The following is a 23025-nucleotide window of genomic DNA, read 5'->3' as shown; positions in this document are numbered from 1 at the left end:
CAGAACAATTAGAATGATGGGCAGGAGGCCTTACCCACGTCGGATATATCGAGATAGGCGCTCATACCTGCACCTGAGTGATGCAGACTGTGTGAGAAGGCTGCGTTTCCGCAAAGAAGTTGTAACTGAGATCTGTGAGTTAGTAAAAGCAGACCTGCAACTGAGTAGCATCAGGAGGATTGCTTTGTCAGTTGAAGTGAAGGTTACAGCTGCACTTTCATTCTACGCATCTGGATCATTCCAGGCCACAACTGGGGATGTGTGCGCCATTGTTCAACATGCAACACATATCTGCGATCAGCAGGTGACTGCTGCATTATATACCAGGAGGAACGACTAGACAATGCGTGAAAGGACTGTGGGCTTCTCCAGGATTGCTGGCTTCCCAAAGGTACAGAACTACGTTGATTGTACCCACATCGCCTTGCGAACACCTTTGGACGATTCCAAGATGTACAGGAACAGAAAAGGCTTCCACTCCGTTAATATGCAACTCATATGTAACGGCATGCATCGCATCATGTCAGTTGATGTAAGATACTCTGGGAGCACCCATGATGCGTTCAGCTGACGTAAGAGCACTATATCTGCCATGTTTCAGCAGCAGCCAGAAGTACAGAGCTGGCTGCTGGGAGACAAGGGGTACGGTCTCGCCACCTGGCTCATGACACCCCTACATGTAACCCGGACGGAAGCTGACCGGGAATACAACATGTTGCACGTTGCGACGGGCAGCATAATACAAAGGACCATTGGCATCTTGAAACAGCATTTCCGATGCCTGGACCATTCCGGAGGCTACGCAATACTCCCCTGAGATTGTCGGTCAGTTCACTGTTGTGTGCTGCATGCTGCATAACTTAGCCATCATGAGGCAGCAGCAGCTGGTAGTGGAAGACCCACCTGAGGTGAGAGTAGCTGATGATGAGGAGGAAGATGCAGATGACGAGGAGGAGGAGGACGAGGAAGCCATGCAACAACCTGAACCTGGAGCATGACAGCAGAGGAGGGCGGGCTGTTGTGCCCCTTTAATGATTGCTCGAGCCTTGCACCAACAGCTCATCCGTGAACACTTTGCTGCCTGAAGGCTTAGCGGGAACTATTTAAAATATATTTTATTCAAAAGTTTAACAAACATTTGTTTGTATTTGACTTAACTTTAATTAAAATATTCTTGTATCAAACTTTAAAGTTTTCAGTTAAGGTCACTTACAAACTTTAACATCACTTACAAACTTTTAAACTTGTAAATTTACATAACTTATAAAAAAAACTTTTAATTTGAGAAGTTACAACAGTAACAACAATAATACCAACAAGAACAACAACAACAGCAGCAAACAAAGGCTGCACCATCTCTCCTGCACCTTATTCGAAGACCGCCCACTGCGCTTGGTCTTATTGACTCTACCCCTGCCCGCAGGTGGCGGCTCAGCGTTTCTCAGGTTGGTACCAAGCTTATTCTTTCAAACATCTCTGGTAATGCGCACGGAAGGGGTGGGGGCAGGCGTTAATGTGGAGGGCCAGGTTTGGGCCTCTTCAGAGGCTGGTCTGGGGATTGGAGTGGGAGTGGCAGTTGATTCTGTCAATGGGCGCGGGGTCTGGGCGTGTTCCCTTATTGCAGCAGCTAACTCCGACAGTCCCTCCCTCATGTGCCCAGACAGTGTGTCAACTACCTGTGACATTCCTTCCCTCATGTTCGCCGACAGTGTCTCAGCTACCTGTGACATGCCCCCCCTCATATTGAGCAACAGTGTGTCAGCTACCTGCAACATTTACTCCCTCATGTTGACTGACAGTGTTTGAACTACTTGCAAAATTCCCTCCCTCATGTTCACTGACAGCGCATCAGCTACCTGCGACATTCCCTCCCTCATGTGCACCGACATTGTATCTGCTGCCTGAGACATTCCCTCCCTCATTTTCCCGGACAGTGTTCCCATTTCTCGTGAGAGTGTTGTTACTTCTCCCGACAGTCCCAATACCTCATCACCCACTCCACTGATGGTGTCCACGAGTGATTGGGTAAGGTCAATGCTCTCCGTACTCATTGCCATTATCTGAACCACATCTGTTAGATCCTGCACCTCAGGAGAGTGCTGTCGTGCTCTCCTTCCCCTCCTCACCATGGGTGTGCCTTGCTGCATCCCACTTGGACCCCCAGCCTTGGACTGTGGGGAACCATGGAATGTCCCAACACTCGTACCACTCAGGAAAGGGGCTGGCACCTCAATGGGCAGCATCTGCATCTCCTCCAAAGTGAGTACAACAGTGGGGGCTTCATTCATTCCCTCCCCCTCCCCCTCACCCCCATGCGCTTGGTCTGGAAGGTGGGATTGGAAGAAGTTCTCCTCTTCAGGCTCGACCGCATCTGAACCTTCTGCATCATCAGGGTTGGCCTCAAGGTCTGCTAAATGTAACAGAACAGACAAATGGTTAGTAGCAGAGCAGGGGGCAAGGTGGGTGGCATAAGTAGGCTCACACAGCGCAGGCAGCAGGTTAATTTGAAGGACCACGATGAATGATAGCACATTGCATCAACCGAAGCCTAGCTAATGGAGACATCCCCATGAACCGAAGCATAGCTAGTCCGTGCAGTACTTAACATTTAGCAAAGCCAGACACTGGAATTTGCAGGACTTACCCTCTCCCTCGAGTGTGGGCCCAGCTTGTGCAGTGGTGGTTGCTTTTCATCAGGCAGGTCCCATCAAAGCAGCGACCCTCTCTTCCAAGGATGTCAGTGGGTGCAGATTTGCCGGGCCTCCTCCTGTTCGAGTTCTTTCCCGTTTGTTGTGTGCCACCTTGCTCTGCAAAGTTGAAAACATAACTTTTTAGGAAGGGTGTATTTCTGCTGAGTGGCACATATATAGCTGGTCACATTTACAATTGCAATTCCATTGAATAAATGAAAATATTACTTACACTAACTACTTGACCAAGGTCCTGCCACTTTTTGCACTGGCCTCCAGACCACGGGGTGGTCACCATTGCACAGTAATCTTTTGCAAGTTGGTTCCAGCATTTCTTCATTTTTTTGATGAAACTTTTATGTGACCATCTCGTGCCATCTGGCCTCAATTACAGTAACCAGTGCTTCCACTTCATCCTGTAAGAAATTCTTGGTCCTTGAGCTGCGTTGCATCTTGTATTGCAGCTCCGATTTTTCCAATGAGAATTAAAGTTCTCACACACAACTGGCTTTTTAAAAATGGCCGAATGCAGACCGGGAGCTGTACTGGGCATGCACGCCCATTGCAATCACGTCAAAAACGTCCTTTTTCTTTCCGCTCATGCGCAGAAGTGGGGTGGGGCATTGCTTTTTCGGCGCAGACATTAGGCTCCACCCCCCCCGAAGCTGCAGGAATGCTGCGCAGTGCCAATTTCAAAAAATAGAATGCGAAAACTTGCTACTTTTTTTTGGAGTAGTCGGGGCCAAAAGAAACGGGCATAACTCTGGCAATACGCCAAAAAAACAGCATTAGGGAAAATTGAACCCTTAAGGTTAATGGAATTGACAACTTAATATGGATGTGTGAGATAGTATACTTTCAGTGTAAAAACTAGCAATGAGAGTATAAGCTCAATGGAAAGATGCTGAAGGGTGTGTTTGAACAGAAAAACTGAGGGCTTCAAATACATAATTTCCTGAAAGTGCGAGTGCATGTAAATAAGGCTAATAGCATTTTGAGCCTTATAAAAAAAGGTATATAGTGCAAGAGTCAATAAGTAATAATACATTTATACTAAACATTATTTATGTGCAGTTTTGGATGCTCCATTAAGCCCATAGAGAGTGTGCAATGTAGATTCACAAGGTTGCTGCCAGGGATGGGAAACTATAGTTATGAGAAGAGACTTGAGATATGAGACCTGTAATGTATGCACCTGTGAAGATGTTCACAGGTTTGTTGAGCTGTTGCATTGTGAGTGTCTTAGCCAGTCACATGATGTTCACAAGACTCAATAAAACCCCAGTCATGAGGTATGCAGTTGTGAGCCTAGTGGATGAACTGGTAACGTGTAGTGTGATTGTGAAACCTTTGTTAATAAACCAACTAGTTCTTAATAGCAATGTGTTGCTATGAAATCTTAAGCAAAGAACCCATGAAGCAAATACATTACAAAACCAAAGCTGTTCAGAGGTACTAGAGATAAAATAACTTAGGATATTTTTCTAGTATTTGTGGTGGTAAAATGTATACTTCGATTAACTTGTTAGTTCAAAGTGAGCATAAAATTTCAATATCCTGCAGTGAAATGTTACTGTGAAGTACTAATGTAAAATTATATGATGCACTTTGCATTTCAATCCAGTGTGCCAGGTAGTGGTAGGATATGGATTTGCATCCACAATTTCTCATGTGGTGAATTAAATCAATTGTACCATCAAGAAAAGTGCCAGGCATTTCCTCATAGAGTGGGAAGATTGGAAGATGAGTACCCTGGGAGCACTCTGATTCAACTGCTAAAATTTGGCTTAGGTGCAGGCCATGTACTTGACCTCTTGGCTATGGAATGCTATATCCCTCTGTGTGGACTTTAGGGGTGAAAAGTCTTTGTTGAAAAGAGACAATAAACTGAAATCTGGGTAAAGGTTAGTTGGAATTTGAAAATGATATAGAGTCCTTTTGAAGAAGTGTTATTCCAGAAGTGTTATGCACTAGCAGTTGTTTTCTAACAGTTTTTTGTTTCTTTCAAGGTATTTTTGCACCGCTCTCCAAGGTTAGCAAGTTACCCATGGTAAAAAAGAGTTTGACAAGGACCGTATCAATTAAAACATCAACTCCTGTCCGATCGCAAAAAATGGACTTGTCACATGTTACATCAAAAGTGAACACAGGTAGGCAGAAATCTGCTGTGGTAAATAAATTAGATATTAATCATAACAAGCAGAGTTTTTCCTTTCTTGTTACTGAAGATTATAATTTTCTTTCATGATATTTTAATTTATTGTGTCTTCATTATCTGATGAAGGTCAGAAAAGAACATATCAAAAATATCAGTGCTTAAGTTAAGCCCTTCCTTTTATGCTTTGTTTCTTTTTTCACATACTATTGTGATTGTATCTAATATTGCTTTTGTTAAAAGATGTTATCAGGTTTCTGACAGGAATCACTAGGGTGAGGAGTGCTTACTGGTGATAACTGCTGCAAGATCAATCTACCCAATCAATTCTTTTTGAGGTGTCGATAGTCAGGAAACTTGACTGCCTTGATTTAATTAATATGATAAATGATTTTCTGTTGACTACATGTGTTGTATTCACTTTCCCCCACTTTTCCCTCCTTTGTTTTTTTTGTCTCACCAACTTTCTCTTATTATCTCCTGTCCTGGGACATGGTTTCACAGGCTGGTATTTTGACCAAGTGACCATTGTTTAGATGTGAGCCTGCACAGCAAATATTATCAGGTTATTTGAATATCAGGAGCATCACAGCCATGACCTTTCCTTATCCAGTTCCACACGTGCATTTCCATTCAGGATAACTGGATAGTCATCAGGAACAGAAACCCTGTCTGATTTCCCCATGCCTTCATTACCTGAAGAGCTCTGAGGCTACATGTACTATCAATTCCCTCTCCTCAATTAGGATTAGCACAAAAAGGAATTAATTCTGATACCTTTTTTGTCTTATTTCGCTCGTTGCCTTAACCAGCTGTACCATTACGGCAGCCCTGAAGTATTCCTTAAAATGAAACCTTCTATGACATACTGGATCTTGTTTGCACAAGTTTAACATAGCATTCGATTTTCGAAACATTTCAAATATTTTTGGAGAAAAAAAATCAAATGTAAAAGTAGCAAACTTCTGTTGAAATTGTCAAATTATTAAAACTGACAAGTCTAATAAAGAACAGTATATTTACATTTTGTTCACTCCTATTATAAAGCAGCTCAAAATTTTTCAATAATTTAGTAGTTTGCTTGGGTAGATTGTGATTGACACCCTTTAAATTTTGGGGCTATTATTTTGAAGAAACTTGTATTAAACATGGTGTGAGACATGAGCATTTCACATTATTTTTCATTTGCTATCATCCAAACATTATTGGTAAAATAAGGAGCCCAACAAGGAAAATTTATAAGAATGTATGCCACAAAGACATTTTAATCTTGTGCGGATGCTTCTCATTTCTGAATGCTGTACATAAATCTAGATTTCTAATCGGCCATTATTCTGACTGGTATTGTAGTGGTTCGAGAAGAGCAACTGTCTAGTCTGTACTGCATTGCTCTCATTTGTATTTTTTAATTTATTCCTGGGATGTGGGCGTTACTGGCATTTACTTTCCATCCCTATTTGCCCTTGAGAAGGTGGTGGTAGGCCTTCTTCATGAACTGCTGCAATTTGTGAGGTGCAGCTGCTCTCACAATGCTGTTAGGTAGGGAGTTCCAGGATTTTGATCCAGCATTGATGAAGGAGCATCAATATATGACCAAGTCAGGATGGTAAAGGAACTTGGAGATAATGGTTTTTCCCTGCATCTGCTGCCCCTGTCCTTTGTGGTGGTGGAGGTTGCCGGTTTGGGAGGTCCTGCCGAAGAAACTTAGTGAGTTGCTGCATTGCGTCCTGTAGAAACTAAACACTGCAGCCACAGTACAATAGTCCAGAGCTTAGGGCCTAGGAAGATGAAGGTAAGGCTGCCAATGGTGGAGCAATGAAAATTTGGAATGCAGAAGAGGCCAGAATTGGAGGAGCGCAGAGATCTCAGTGAGTTGTAGGACTGGAGGAGATTGCAGAGATAAGGAGAGGTGAGGCCATACAGAGATTTGAAAATTTAAAATCCAGGCTTTACAGACCAGGAGCCAATGTAGGTCAACAAGCATAGGGGTGATGTGTGAACGAGACCTGGTGCGAGTTAGGATATGGGAAGCAGAGTTTGGATGAACTCAACTTTATGGAGGGTGCCTGTTTGAGGCTCCCACTGAAAGATTGGCTTATCCCAACCAGCATATGCAAAGGGCCAAACGTCTGTTTCATGCTTGGTCACTGCACACTGATTTTATGGCCATTACCAATATGGCGGGCGGTGCACTTCCGGCTCTTAATGAGGGTGTGCTTCCTGCCTGTCATGTTGGAGGTTTAGGAGGCCATTTCGAGCCTGAAAAACAAGCACTGTACATCTGAATTTCTTGACCATTGTCTTTATTCTTACTGTTCCTGTCACAAAATTGCCTAACAGTAAAAATGTCATACTTTCAGTTTCATTAAGATCTTATCGAATGGTGATACAGGCTCAAAGGCCGAATGGCCTACTCCTGCACCTATTTTCTATGTTTCTATGTTTCTATGTTTCCTTCCAAAAACCCAGGCTCAGAATCAAGCTCTGGGTTGATGAGAATGAATAATGTGCAAGATTTACTGAACTCACACATTTTTCCATCAGCTGCTGTATATTTGATTCAGTTTTTCTTTTAGAAATATTTGTATCAAATACAGTACAATGATGGGGCAAATAATGTGGGAATTGTTTATTTTGCTTGTCATTTATTATTGTTTCTCTAAAAGTACATTATTTGGAATAAATCCCTTTTTTATATTTAAAAATTTACTTACTTACTTTAGTGTCAGTTTTAGTTTTTTTTAAAAACAAACTGATACACTCATACTTTGTTATCACACTAATTGAAGGCATCTGTTAGCAGTTCTCCTACATGGAAAATTTATTCAACCTCGGGTACAAAAGAAGAGTAGCAATACAAAAATATAGTTTTTAATGATTTTACACTCAGGTGTTTAATCTTCAATGTTACTCTGAGAAAATGGTAATAGTAAAGGAGCAAAGTTCTGTTATTGTCACTCTCACATTATTTTTGATTGGTGAACAAATTGACAGTGATAAGTTTTCTGTAATAAAGCAGTAAAAACCTGAGAGAGAAGAAAATAATTGGTGGTTGTTACACCGCAGGAACAATTAAGTAAAAAGTTTGAGGGTAAAAAGTTCTTGGACAACTTTCTGACCGTCAAATTTTGCATGCATATACATGCATTATGAAAGGAAATATAAGGTAAAAGCAAATTTCTGCCAGCTTTATCTATTTGAGCACTTGAATCTGCTTTGCATGTTTCACTTTCTCCTACTGTATAATCATTTTCTGTAAATTCTTCTTTCTGAATATTATCAAGCAAATTGAGAATATGTGAATAAATTGCAATATTCCCCGTTTGCTCAAATTATTTATCCTGTGAATGTTAGTATTAAATTGCTTGGACTGTTTGTTTCCAAACAGTAAAGAAATCAGTGACAAATAGCGAAGCTTTAAATAGAAAATTATACAAATATATGCTAACCAAATGCTTGTATGCCTTATTTTTATAATGGTTAAATTTATAAGAAAAGAAAAAAAGACTTGGATTTATATAACGCCTTTCATGATCACCGGATGTCTCAAAGCGCTTTACAGCCAATGAAATACTTTTGGAGTGTAGTCACTGTGGTGATGTAGGAAGCACGGCAGCCAATTTCCGCACAAGCAAGCTCCCACAAACAGCAATGTGATAATAACCAGATAATCTGTTTTTTGTAATGTTGATTGAGGGAGAAATGTTGGCCAGGACACCGGGGATAACTCACGTGCTCGTCTTCGAAATAGTGCCATGGATTCTTTTACATCCACTTGAGAGAGCCGACAGGGCCTCGGTTTAACATCTCATCTGGAAGACGGCACCTCCGACAGTGCAGCACTCCCTTAGCACTGCACTGGAGTGTCAGCCTAGATTTTTATAGCCCTTATAAATTTTTAGTGATCACAGGCACAAAAGATTGGAAGTTTGACCTGCGGCAGTCCAAACATAGAATTCTTTGGCCTAGAAATTGGAACTTTTAGCGCCGGCTGACGAGGCCGGTTTTGAACAAATAATGGTGGCCGCCTCGCTTCTGCTCACTTCCGGCGTGGAATGCGACGGCCGCCATATTGGACAGGTCGACAGCGCTGTCATTGCAACGCCGAATTGGTGCACGCTGAGCGATTTTGGAGGCCGCCACTCCTTTTACCGCCCTCTCCAAAGCACGCTTATGCCTGCAGCCGTTGCCAGCCTGTAGACCTGGGAGAAAGCGGAGGGGATCTATGGATCTCTGAGAAATCTTCAATAACTATGCAGAGTGTGTGCAGCCCCACCAAACCCAGGCTCTGTGACAGGTTTGTATTCCTCACTGATCACTGCTTTGAATAATTATGACATTGTTTGCACTAGATGGTGAGATCATAAATGTTATGACACATGTAGTGTGAGTTTTCATAACTTCAGGTATTTGGATCCTCAAACTGCTCGAATGATTCCACCCAAATTACAGTCACTTAATCAGTTAATGATGACTTATTTTGATTAATAATTGTAGTTGACAAATTAGCTGGCTAAATATTTGAGCGTGTCAGCAGTTGAATTAAACATGGATTTCAACTGAACTGCAGGTTGCATTCTTTAAAATCTGACAGACTAGTGTAATTATAGGCGTTGATTTATCTTCCATACCCTCTCTGTCAACCTTAAAAACACGAGAAACTAATCCAGAAACATTGCTCTTCACTCCCATTAACCGTGATTTCCTGAGAATGGCGCACAGATAGTTTAGACCCGACCTTCGGCTTCCTGCTGATCGAACCGCCTGAAAGAGCGCATTGCACGGGAGGTTCTGCGCTGCACTCTTTTTATAGGTAAGAATTAACCTTGGCACCACCCGTTCTCGGCCTTTATCGAATTTCTAGGCCTTTGACTATTCTGTTGTACGAATCCATTAAAACTTGTGGGACATGTGAGTGAAGGATGGATTTTTCCTACAAGTTGGGCTGATTATTGAAAAGTGGATTATCTCCTTTCAGCAAGCTCAATAGTAACATTAGCATTGGCAGAACTGAGGGATGTGATTATCTCTCTGGTCCCACCCAGGAAGCAGGATGGACATGGTGGGGGGGGGAAATTTAACGAAGCAAAGAAAGAAATTGGAAAAAAAAGAAGTGTTGAACAGAAATAAAATATTGAACTTTTTGATGCTAGTTCTCCCTAGTGTCCTGCCCAATATTTAACATAGAAACATAGAAAATAGGTGCAGGAATAGGCCATTCAGCCCTTCTAGCCTGCACCGCCATTCAATGAGTTCATGGCTGAACATGCAACTTCAGTACCCCCTTCCTGCTTTCTCGCCATACCCCTTGATCCCCCGAGTAGTAAGGACTTCATCTAACTCCCTTTTGAATATATTTAGTGAATTGGCCTCAACTACTTTCCATGGTAGAGAATTCCACAGGTTCACCACTCTCTGGGTGAAGAAGTTTCTCCTCATCTCGGTCCTAAATGGCTTACCCCTTATCCTTAGACTGTGACCCTAGTTCTGGACTTCCCCAACATTGGGAACATTCTTCCTGCATCTAACCTGTCTGAACCCATCAGAATTTTAAACGTTTCTATGAGGTCCCCTCTCATTCTTCTGAACTCCAGTGAATACAAGCCCAGTTGATCCAGTCTTTCTTGATAGGTCAGTCCCACCATCCTGGGAATCAGTCTGGTGAACCTTCGCTGCACTCCCTCAATAGCAAGAATGTCCTTCCTCAAGTTAGGAGACCAAAACTGTACACAATACTCCAGGTGTGGCCTCACCAAGGCCCTGTACAACTGTAGCAACACCTCCCTGCCCCTGTACTCAAATCCCCTCGCTATGAAGGCCAACATGCCATTTGCTTTCTTAACCGCCTGCTGTACCTGCATGCCAACCTTCAATGACTGATGTACCATGACACCCAGGTCTCGTTGCACCTCCCCTTTTCCTAATCTGTCACCATTCAGATAATAGTCTGTCTCTCTGTTTTTACCACCAAAGTGGATAACCTCACATTTATCCACATTATACTTCATCTGCCATGCATTTGCCCACTCACCTAACCTATCCAAGTCACTCTGCAGCCTCATAGCATCCTCCTCGCAGCTCACACTGCCACCCTTAATCAACACCTCTAAAACAGATTATTGGGTCATTATCACATTGCTGTTTGTGGGATCTTGCTGTGCACAATTTGGCTGCTTTGCTACCTACATTACAACAGTGACTACACTTCAAAAATACTTAATTGGCTGTAAAACGCTTTGGGATGTGAAAAGCGCTATATTAATGCAAATATATTTTTTTCTTTTAGTAAAGCTTAATGAAACAAATATAGTGAAGTAATAAAAAATAAACAAAGTGCCAAATTCTATAATGCTTTCAGTAGGGTTTCACCTTATTGTGAAGTTGACATCTTGTGCCATGTCTTGTTGGCTGCTGCAATGAATGCATAACTTCCTTAGAAGATTTGGACATGGGTCATAATAAATGAATGACTTCTTATTGCCAAACCTATGACCCTTACCAATGTGTACTTCCTGTAATACATCCCCAATCTGAGATAATTGCTTTTGCTTACCTCAAGCATGAAATAAGTGACTAGTAATCCATCACAGGGCAGAACTGGAACTTGACAATCAGTGACCTTTTTCTCTATGCAGGTTGTACCTTTCCAGTCTGCCATCCTTGGGACCTGACTGGTGACAACGCTGCTGACAACGACCCAAAGCCTACTGCGCAGCATTTAGTCGTCCAGAAAACGAGAGAAGCACCGGAGAGAGAAGCGGTGGGGTGGAGAGAGAAGCGGCACGGCAGGGCGGGGAGAGAGAGAGAGAGAGAGAGAGAGCTGAGCCGCAAGCCCCTGAGCCTCCGACCAGGTCTTGAGCCTCCTGCTGAGCTGCAGCGGCGAGAGAGCAGTGGTGGCGGCGGCAGGCGGCAGGGGGAGAGAGAGAGAGAGAGAGAAAGAGAGAGCCTGGGGCCAGGCCCAGCTTTGGTGGCTCAGTCAGCTGCCTGCCCTTCCCTTTCCTTGCCCGGCCCGCTTAGCTCAACGAGCAGCGCGGGATGCCACCCACGCCAGGACTGAATGCCGGACCAGGGATGTTTCCGGACTAAAGAGTCCCGGACTGGAGAGGTATAACCCTGTATTTGCATTGCAATTAAATCAATAGGTTCAAATGTCCTGTGTTCTAGGGAACCTATATCAGTTACTGAGACTCTCTGGAACATGAGAAACTTGAATCCGCTTACAATTTCCTTACTGCTCATGCATACTTAGTGTAGGAACAGTGCACTTCAGTTCTGCTCTGCCAATATTTTGCACAAGTCAGCATTTATATGACCAAGAAGTAATCAAAAGTGACATTGTTCACTGCTGATGATGATGTGGTTTATTTCATATCTGGAAAAAAAAGCAGTGACTGAATTACTGTATTGGACATTGGTCAGATAAATGGTGCATTTTCTGCACAATCAAGATAATTTTGTCAAGCAAGATTGAGATTAGTTTTGATTTTGTGAGATAGTGACTGCGACAGAAATAAAAATTGGGAGCGATATAAAATGGCTGATGATGTGCTATCATCCAGTTTACACTATTGCACAAAGTGAAAATTATCCCCATTGAGTGGCCAACTTCTATTTTTCAAGTGTTGTAAACCTTTGCAATGCGATTGTTCAGCTCTTCAGTTTGGTAATATCAATGCTGTTAAAAATTGGAGAAACTGGCCGAAAAGAAGTTAGGCCACTGCCTGTCATTTGCAGTGCTCTAGAAAGCCTGTATCTGCCATGTGATGGATTACTAGTCACTTATTTCATTGTTATTTGTGGAACTTCCTATGTGCAAATTGACTGTTGTGTTTGTCTACATAAGAACAGTGACCACCCTTCAAAAGTATTTAATATGCTGTGAAGCACTTTAGGACATCCAAAGGATGTGAAAGCTGCTATATGAATGCAAGTACTTGCTTCTTTCTTTCTAAAGTAGGCTGGGAAAATAATCTCTTGTTCTTGGACTCAGTACATTCCAAAACTTCATAAGCCAGTACACTTGAGGAGGATGTCCTACTCCATGTCAAATTGCAGTCTGTACAATATTGGAGAGATGCAGCAGAACTGTAAATCTGCTGCAAGATTAGACAGCTCAGGAAGGGGTCTGTCACTTAAACTAGATATCTATGCTTACATAGAATCATAGAATAGTACAGCACAGAAGGAGGCCATTCGGCCCATCGAGTCTACGCCGGCTCTTCCGAAGAACAATCCAGTTAGTCCCATTCCCCCCGCTCTTTCCCCATATCTCAGCAATTTTTCTCCTTCAAGTATTTATCCAATTCCCTTTTGAAGGCTGCTATTGAAGCTGTATCCACCACCCTATAAGGCTCTGCATTCCAAATCCTAACCACGTGTTGCATAATAAAGCTTTTCCTCATGTCGCCTCTGGTTCTTTTGCCAATCACATAAATCTGACCCTCTGGTTATCGACCCTTCAGTCGATTGAAAACAGTTTATCTTTATTTACTCTATCTAAACCGTTCATTACTTTAAACCGCTCTATCAAATCTGCTTTTAGCCTTCTCTGCTCTAAGGAGAACAACCCCAGCTTCTATAGTCTATCCAACTAATCCCTCATCCTTGGAACCATTCTAATAAATCTCTTCTGTACCCTCTTCAAAGCCTTCATATCCTTCCTAAAGTGCGGTGCCCAGAATTGGACACAATACTCCAACTGGGGCCAAACTAGTAGGGCTAAAATTCCGGCATCGCCGGGTCCGTACGGAATACGTACGGAACCAGTGAGGTCCCGCAAAAGCCGTTTTTTGGCGTGCAATGTGCATGCGCCTAAAACCGGCTTTTCCGATCTGTCAAGTTTTGGCTTGACAGATCTTCTGCATCCCTGCAGCCAGGACATTCACGCGGGCGAGATTGGGCTACTTGCCCAGCGGATGTCCTTAAAACTCTTGTGTCTGGTAAAAGCAGGCGCATTGCCTACTCTTACCAGCGCAAGAATTTTAAAACATATAAAAATTATGGGCTCAATTTACCCCAGTTATCTGCGCCTTTTTTTTGGCGCGTGCCGCTTTTTTTGGCCTAAATTAAAATATCCAAATTTCACCAAAGTTTCTGAGCCAATGTAACTCAGTTATGATTTTTTTAGGTTAGTATTTTTTTGCGTCATGGGGACATAACCTGATGTCTGCGCCAGTTTTTCAGATTTATGCAAGTTTGGCCAACTTTCATTTTTCCTACGACGGCGTATGTGACCACCACCGAAAAAACCTTCTGGGCACTTAAGAAACTCCAGTGCACATAAAAAATCGGTGCAGAAAGACACCATTGTTTTTATGCGAAGTTTTGGAGGGAGTCGAGAAAACATTAAATATGCATCATGAAGCTTAATTTTTTCAAACTTAAAACAGAGAATTTTTTTTTCAAAGTGCCACTCCGCCACCGAATGTCTCAAGGGTCGGAGCATCAGTCGGCGGAATTGTTCCCTCGCCTGGATACAGGGGCTCGGGGGTCGGTTTCAAATGAAGCCAGGGGAGGGTGGTGGAATCCAAACTAAAGGCACGAGAAGCCTTTCAGTATGCAGAATCTTCAAAAGAAGCCTGGGGGGGGAGGGGGGTGGGAGGGGGTTTGCCTGGCCCCTGTGTCCGGGTGAGAGAGCAATTCTGCCGGCCGACCCTCGAGCCCGATGAGGAGATGTTCGGTCGGCGATGGGGTGGTACTTTGAAAAAGATCTAAAATTAAAGAATTGCATTACACTTTGTTGCCCCAAATGTCCTCATTGAATGCCCAGCTTCCCGTTCTAAGCAAGCCTATTGCGCATGCGCAGACCAGGGTGTGGTCCATACTAGGGCATCGACCTTGGGGCGAGAGAGAGCTGCTAGGAGTCGAAGGGTACGGCCTCACCACCTGGCTCATGACATGTCTCACATTGCGACGCGCAGCATAATAGAGGGGACCATTGTCATCTTGAAACAGCGTTTCCGATGCTTGGACCATTCCGGAGGCTACTTGCAATACTCCCCTGAGATTGTCGTTCAGTTCACTTAGCCATCATGAGGCAGCGGCAGCTGGTAGTAGAACACCCACCTGAGGTGAGAGTGGCTGATGATGTGGAAGAAGCTGCAGATGATGAGGAGCAGGAGGAGGACGAGGAAGCCATGCAACTACCTGAACCTGGAGCACAACGGCGGAGGAGGGCGGGCCATCGTGCCCCTTTAACGATTGCTCGAGCCTTGCACCAGCTGTTCATCCGCAGCTATTCTAAATGGGCCATGTTTACTGTTTGGACCTGTTCCGTAATGTGTTGTGTTAATGGAACAAATAATGGAAATGATTCTTCTTTAGTTCAAAAAGTTGTGTTAATAATGGAACAAATAATGGAAATGATTCAGTTATAATTTAAAAAAATGTTATTCAGAAGTTTAACACTAGTTCGCACTCAACTTAACGTTCTTGTATCAGACGTTAAAGTTTTCAGTTAAGATCACTTACAAACATTTAAACTTGTAAATTTACATAACTTACAAAAATTTTTTATTTGAGTACAGTAACAACAATAAAAATAACAACAGCAGCAAAAAAAGACTGCACCCATCTCTCCTCCTCATTCGAAGACTGCCCGCTGCGTTTGGTCTTGGTGACTCCACCCCTGCCCGCAGGCAGTGGCGCAGCGTTTCTCGGGTTGGTACCAAGCTGCTTCTTTCGAGCATCTCGGGTAATGCGCACTTCTTGATGGGGGGGTGGGGACAGGCGGTAAGTGGAAGACCCGGCTTGGGCCTCTTCAGAGGCTGGTCTGGGGATTGGAGTGGGAGTGGCAGTTGATTCTGTCAATGGCCACGGGATCTGGGCATGTTCCCCTATTTCAGCAGCTAACTCTGACATTCTCTCCTTCATGTGCCCTGACAGTGTCTCAACTACCTGCAACATTCCCTCCCTCATGTTTGCCGAAATTGTATCAGCTGCCTGCGACATTCCCTCGCTCGTGTGCCCGGACAGTGTTCCCATTTCTCGTGAGAGTGTTGTTACTTCTCCCGACAGTCCCGATACCTCATCACTCACCCCACTCATGGTGCCCAGGAATGATCGGGTAAGGTCAATGCTCTCCGCACTCATTGCCATCATCTGAACCACATCTGTTAGATCCTGCACCTCAGGAGAGCGCTGTCGAGCTCTCCTTCCCCATCTCAGCCTGGGTGTGTCTCACTGCACCCCACTGGGACCCGCAGCCTCGGACGGTGGGGCCTGGGTGTGTCTCGCTGCATCCCACTGGGACCCTTAGCCTCGGACTGTGGGAAACCATGAAATGTCCCAACACTCGTACCACTCAGGAAAGGGCCTGGCACCTCAATGGGTGGCACCTGCGCCTCCTCCAGAGTGAGTACAACATTGGGGGCTTCACCCATCACTTCCCCTTGCCCCTCTTCCTCCCCCTCACCCTCGCCCTCATGCTCTTGGTCTGGAAGGTGGGATTGGAAGATGTTTTCTTCAGGCTCGTCCGCGTCTGAATAATCTTCTGCATCGGCTTCAGCCTCGTCAGGGTTGGCCTCAAGTTCTGCAAAATATAACAGAACAGAACAGAACAGACAGCAGAGGAGGGGGCAGGGTGGCATGAGTAGGCTCATTTGAAGGACCATGATGAATGATAGCACATTACATCAACCGAAGTGTAGCTGACGGAGTCATACCCATGAGCCAAAGCATGGCTAGCCCGTGCAGTACTTATCCTTTCGCAAAGCCAGACTGTGGAATTTTGTAGGACTTGCCCTCTTCCTCGAGTGTGAGCCCAGCTTGTGCAGTGGTGGTTCCTTTATTGCAGCAGCTAACTCTGACATTCCCTCCCACATGTGCCCTGACAGTGTCTCAATCTACCTGCAACATTCCCTCCCTCATGTTCGCCGACAGTGTATCAACTGCAGGACTCATCAAAGCAGCGACTCTGACTTCCAAGGGTGTCAGTGGGTGCAGATTTGCTGGGCCTCTTCCTGTTCTAAGTTCTTTCCCTTTTGTCGTGTGCTACCTTCCTCTGCAAAGATGAATATATAACTTTTTAGAGAGGGTGTCTTTCTGCAGGGTGAGACATATATAGATGGTCACATTTACAATTGCAGTTCCAGTGAATACATGAAAATATTACTTACACTAACTACTTGACCAAGGTCCTGCTACTTATTTTTGCATTGACCTCCAGACCTCGGAGTGGTCACCATTGCACAGTAATCTGCTGCAAGTTGGTTCCAGCGTTTCTTCATTTCTTTTGGTGAAACTTTTATGTGACCTCTGCTGGTGTCCAACTCGTGCCATCTGGCCTCAATTACAGTAACTAGTGCCTCCACTTCATCCTGTGATAAATTCTTGGTCCTTGAGCTGCATTGCATATTATATTGAAGCTCTGATTTTTCCAATGAGAATTAAAGTTCTCACACACAACTGGCTCTTTAAAAATGGCCAAATGCAGACCGAAAGCTGTACTGGGCATGCACGCCCATTGCAATCACGTCAAAAACGGCGTTTTTTTCCCGCATGTGTGCAAAAGGGGGGGTGGGCATCATATTTTTTGGTGCAAACATTAAGCTCCACCTATCAAAGCTAAAGGACAGGCTGCGCGGTGCCAATTAAAAAAAATAGAACGGGGAAACTTGCTAGTTATTTTTTTGGAGTAGTCGGGGCCAAATAAACCGGGCGTAACTCTTGCAATACGCCAAAAAACGGTATTGGGGAAAATTGAGCCCAAAATTTTAATACACATTTTTTTGTTGAAAATCCTGTCCACTAAACCCTATAAAATACGTTAAAAAAAAATCCCCAAAAAATATATTTTTGCTAAAACCTTTAATTAACTTTAATTTCAATAAATTTTAATTATGTGAGGTGTTTTTTTTATTTTTTATGTTGTGTTTAATGTGTTTTGGTGTTTTTTTCTCATTGGTAGCATCAAGAACTCTGAAATATGGAGTTCTCATTGCTATCAATGAGAAACATAGAAACATAGAAAATAGGTTCAGGAGTAGGCCATTCGGCCCTTCGAGTCTGCCATTCAATGAGTTCATGGCTGAACATGCAACTTCAGTACCCCATTCCTGCTTTCTCACCATACCCCTTGATCCCTCTAGTCGTAAGAACTACATCTAACTCCTTTTTGAATATATTTAGTGAATTGGCCTCAACAACTTTCTGTGGTAGAGAATTCCACAGGTTCACCACTCTCTGGGTGAAGAAGTTTCTCCTCATCTCGGTCCTAAATGGCTTACCCCTTATCCTTAGACTGTGACGCCTGGTTCTGGACTTCCATAACATTAATAAGAACATAAGAATTAGGAACAGGATTGGCCATCTAGCCCCTCGAGCCTACTCCGCCACCCAACAAGATCACGGCTGACCTGGCCGTGGACTCAGCTCCACTTACCCGCCCGCTCCCCATAACCCTTAATTCCCTTATTGGTTAAAAATCTATCTATCTGTGATTTGAATATATTCAATGAGCTAGCCTCAACTGCTTCCTTGGGCAGAGAATTCCACAGATTCACAACCCTCTGGGAGAAGAAATTCCTTCTCAACTCGGTTTTAAATTGGCTCCCCCGTATTTTGAGGCTGTGCCCCCTAGTTCTAGTCTCCCCTACCAGTGGAAACAACCACTCTGCCTTTATCTTGTCTATCCCTTTCATTATTTTAAATGTTTCAATAAGATCACCCCTCATCCTTCTGAACTCCAACGAGTAAAGACCCAGTCTACTCAATCTATCATCATAAGGTAACCCCCTCATCTCCGGAATCAGCCCAGTGAATTGTCTCTGTACCCCTTCCAAAGCTAGTATATCCTTCTTTAAGTAAGGTGACCAAAACTGCACGCAGTACTCCAGGTGCGGCCTCACCAATACCCTGTACAGTTGCAGCAGGACCTCCCTGCTTTTGTACTCCATCCCTCTCGCAATGAAGGCCAACATTCCATTCGCCTTCCTGATTACCTGCTGCACCTGCAAACTAACTTTTTGGGATTCATGCACAAGGACCCCCAGGTCTCTCTGCACTGCAGCATGTTGTAATTTCTCCCCATTCAAATAATATTCCTTTTTACTGTTTTTTTCCCAGGGTGGATGACCTCACATTTTCCGACATTGTATTCCATCTGCCAAACCTTAACCCATTCGCTTAATCTATCTAAATCTCTTTGCCCTCTGTGTCCTCTACACAACCCGCTTTCCCGCTGATCTTTGTGTCATCTGCAAATTTTGTTACACTACACTCTGTCCCCTCTTCCAGGTCATCTATGTATATTGTAAACAGTTGTGGTCCCAGCACCGATCCTTGTGGCACATCACTAACCACCGATTTCCAACCCGAAAAGGACCCATTTATCCCGACTCTCTGCTTTCTGTTCGCCAGCCAATTCTCTATGCATGCTAATACATTTCCTCTGACTCCGCGTACCTTTATCTTCTGCAGTAACCTTTTGTGTGGCACCTTATCGAATGCCTTTTGGAAATCTAAATACATCACATCCATCGGTACACCTCTATCCACCATGCTCGTTATATCCTCAAAGAATTCCAGTAAATTAGTTACACATGATTTCCCCTTCATGAATCCATGTTGTGTCTGCTTGATTGCACTATTCCTATCCAGATGTCCCGCTATTTCTTCCTTACTGATAGCTTCAAGCATTTTCCCCACTACAGATGTTAAACTAACCGGCCTATAGTTACCTGCCTTTTGTCTGCCCCCTTTTTTAAACAGAGGCGTTACATTAGCTGCTTTCCAATCCGATGGCACCTCTTCAGAGTCCAGAGAATTTTGGTAGATTATAACGAATGCATCTACTATAACTTCCGCCATCTCTTTTAATACCCTGGAATGTATTTCATTAGGACCAGGGGACTTGTCTACCTTGAGTCCCATTAGCCTGTCCAGCACTACCCCGCTAGTGATAGTGATTGCCTCAAGGTCCTCCCTTCCCACATTCCCGTGACCAGCAATTTTTGGCATGGTTTTTGTGTCTTCCACTGTGATGACCGAAGCAAAATAATTGTTTACGGTCTCAGCCATTTTCACATTTCTCATTATTAAATCCCCCTTCTCATCTTCTAAGGGAGCAACATTTACTTTAGTCACTCTTTTCCGTTTTATATATCGGTAAAAGCTTTTACTATCTGTTTTTATGTTTTGCGCAAGTTTACTTTCGTAATCTATCTTCCCCTTCTTTGTTGCTTTCTTAGTCATTCTTTGCTGTCGTTTAAAATTTTCTTAATCTGCTAGTTTCCCACTAACCTTGGCCACCTTATACGCATTGGTTTTTAATTTGATACTCTCCTTTATTTCCTTGGTTATCCACGGCTGGTTATCCCTTCTTTTACCGCCCTTTTTTTTCACTGGAATATATTTTTGTTGAGCACTATGAAAGAGCTCCTTAAAAGTCCTCCACTGTTCCTCAATTGTGCCACCGTTTAGTCTGCGTTCCCAGTCTACTTTAGCCAACTCTGCCCTCATCCCACTGTAGTCCCCTTTGTTTAAGCATAGTACACTCGTTTGAGACATTACTTCCTCACCCTCAATCTGTATTACAAATTCAACCATACTGTGATCACTCATTCCGAGAGGATCTTTTACTGGGAGATCGTTTATTTTTCCTGTCTCATTACACAGGACCAGATCTAAGATAGCTTGCTCCCTTGTAGGTTCTGTAACATACTGTTCTAAGAAACAATCCCGTATGCATTCTATGAATTCCTCCTCAAGGCTACCCCGTGCGATTTGATTTGACCAATCGATATGTAGGTTAAAATCCCCCATGATTACTGCCGTTCCTTTTTCACATGCCTCCATTATTCCCTTGATTATTGTCCGCCCCACCGTGAAGTTATTATTTGGGGGCCTATAAACTGCGCCCACCAGTGACTTTTCCCCTTACTATCTCTAATCTCCACCCACAATGATTCAACATTTTGTTCATTAGAAGCAATAGCGTCTGTCACAACTGCCCTGATATCATCCTTTATTAACAGAGCTGCCCCACCTCCTTTCCCTTCTTGTCTATCTTTCCGAATTGTCAGATACCCCTGTATATTTAATTGCCAGTCTTAGCCACCCTGCAATCACGTTTCTGTAATGGCCACCAAATCATACCCATTTGTAATGATTTGTGCCGTCAACTCATTTACTTTATTTCGAATGCTGCATGCGTTTAGGTAGAGTGTTTTAATACTCGTTTTTAAACCATGATTTTTAATTTTGACCCCTCCTGCACCCCCTTTATATTCATACATATTGTGCCTTCCTATCACCTTGTGGTTTACACTTACCCCAGTGCTACTCTGCTCTGTTGCCTCCTGCCTTTTGCACTCTTTCTTGGGGTTCTGTTCATCTGAGCTCTCACCCACTCTAACTAGCTCAGAGCCCTCTCCTGGGTTCCCATCCCGCTGCCAAGCTAGTTTAAAGCCCTCCCAACTGTACTATCAAAACCACCCGCGAGAACATTGGTCCTGTCTCTGTTGAGGTGTAACCTGTCCGACTTGTACAGGTCCCACCTTCCCCAGAAGCGGTCCCAATTGTTCAGGAAACTAAAGCCCTCCCTCCGACACCAACGGGAGAGTGGAGAGCACCAGTTCCAACTGTCACAGGAGAGAGAGTGGAGAGCACCAGCTCCAACTGTCGCAGGAGAGAGAGTGGAGAGCACCAGTTCCAACTGTCGCAGGGGAGAGAGTGAAGAGCACCAGTTCAAACTGTCGCAGGGGAGAGAGTGGAGAGCACCAGTTCAAACTGTCACAGGACGGGAGAGTGGAGAGCACCAGTTCCAACTGTCGCAGGAGAGAGAGTACTGTACATGATTGGTTGTCCAGTCACATGTGACTCCACCTTCATGCGAACCTCGAGGATGGGGGCGCGCTCCGAAGCATGGGAAGAGAGAGCCTCCCACTGCAATCGCAGGCACTTCCGGGACCCCCAGGTAATTTCGTTAACATTTTTCGGGTTGGAGGCATTCGTCCGAAGGAAGCCTCCGACCCGAATTTCAGGCCCAGTGTTTTATAAAGGTTTAGCATAACTTTCTGTATTTGTGTTCTATGCCCCTATTTATAAAGCTCAGAATCCTATATGCAGTATTAACTGCTTAACATGACCTGCCACCTTTAAAGATTTGTGTACAAACACCCTCAGGTCTCTCTGTTCTTGCACCCCTTTGAAATTGTACCAATTAGCATGTATTATCGCTCCTCATTCTTCTGACAAAAATGTATCACCTCACACTTTCCTGCATTGAATTTTATCTGCCATGTGTCTGCCCATTCCACCAGCCTGTTTATGTCCTCTTGAAGTCTGTTACTATCCTTCTCATTGATTACTACACTTCCAAGTTTCATGTCATCTATAAATTGCAAAATTGCGCTCTGTATCCCCAAGTCCAAGTCAAGAACATAAGAGTACTGCAGCTGTACCTCAGTATTCTGCAAAAAGTTCACTCAAAACACTTCTACCTATAAAACTCTTTCCCATGTTGTTGTTTTAAACCATGTCCCTTGTAGCAGAAGTTCAGAAATCAGAGTTAACCATCACTTGCTGGATCATCTTTTAGGCTGTAGGAAATCTGTAACTTACCTGTTGGTGCTCCAGTGCAATTTTTCCAAGTTCCAAAATCAGTGAGGAGGAATTTTTCTGGGGATCAACGGGCGCGATCGGTGGTGGGTCGGGTGGGAAAGCGTTTGTTAATTACAGCGAGTCAGGACCCTGCTGTCATCCCGCCACCACGCGCCTTTACCAAATATCATGTCTGCCAGCGCTGAGCAGACCCAACAGGCAGTGGCGGGGGACCTAATTCAAATCATTCGTGGCTTGTTTACAGCCATTTGCTTTTTCCCCCCAGCTTTTTGAATTTGACAGGTTACCCACCAGTTTCCCGCTGTGCCTAGATCTCGTCAATGAAGCTGAGGCAGGAGGTCACTTGCCATTGTTTCAGCTGATGAGTTGACAGCTTCAAACGTCAAGTCAAAGCTCCCAGCTGATTCAGATATCTTCCCTTAGGCACGACCTTCACTAGACTGCATTTCCACTACAGTTTCAGAATTCTGCAAGTCTTTACACAAGTCTCCATCCAGTCTGACCTCGTTACCTCTCCCACCATTGACATCGCTTCTGTCATCTCTACTTCACCTGCCATCTATTCCATCAGCATCAGTGCCCTTGAAACTCTCTCACCTTGGTCCTCAGAATCCTACC

General features: G+C 43.9%; 1 protein-coding gene across 5 annotated transcripts in view; it reads left to right on the top strand.

The window, feature by feature from the left end:
* LOC139273030 (CAP-Gly domain-containing linker protein 4-like) overlaps positions 1 to 23025 on the top strand; it is a 372964-nt gene that overhangs the window by 171935 nt on the left and 178004 nt on the right. For all 5 annotated transcript variants that reach the window (XM_070889311.1, XM_070889307.1, XM_070889309.1 and 2 more), the window contains exon 9: positions 4700 to 4840. In XM_070889311.1, coding sequence (XP_070745412.1) covers positions 4700 to 4840 — 141 coding nt within the window. The remainder of the gene's footprint in view (positions 1 to 4699; positions 4841 to 23025) is intronic.

This window comes from Pristiophorus japonicus, chromosome 9, assembly GCF_044704955.1.
Source record: "Pristiophorus japonicus isolate sPriJap1 chromosome 9, sPriJap1.hap1, whole genome shotgun sequence".
NCBI lineage: Eukaryota > Metazoa > Chordata > Chondrichthyes > Pristiophoridae > Pristiophorus > Pristiophorus japonicus.
Note: the sequence above shows the minus strand (reverse complement) of the source record. Positions and strands in the feature narration are given on the sequence as shown.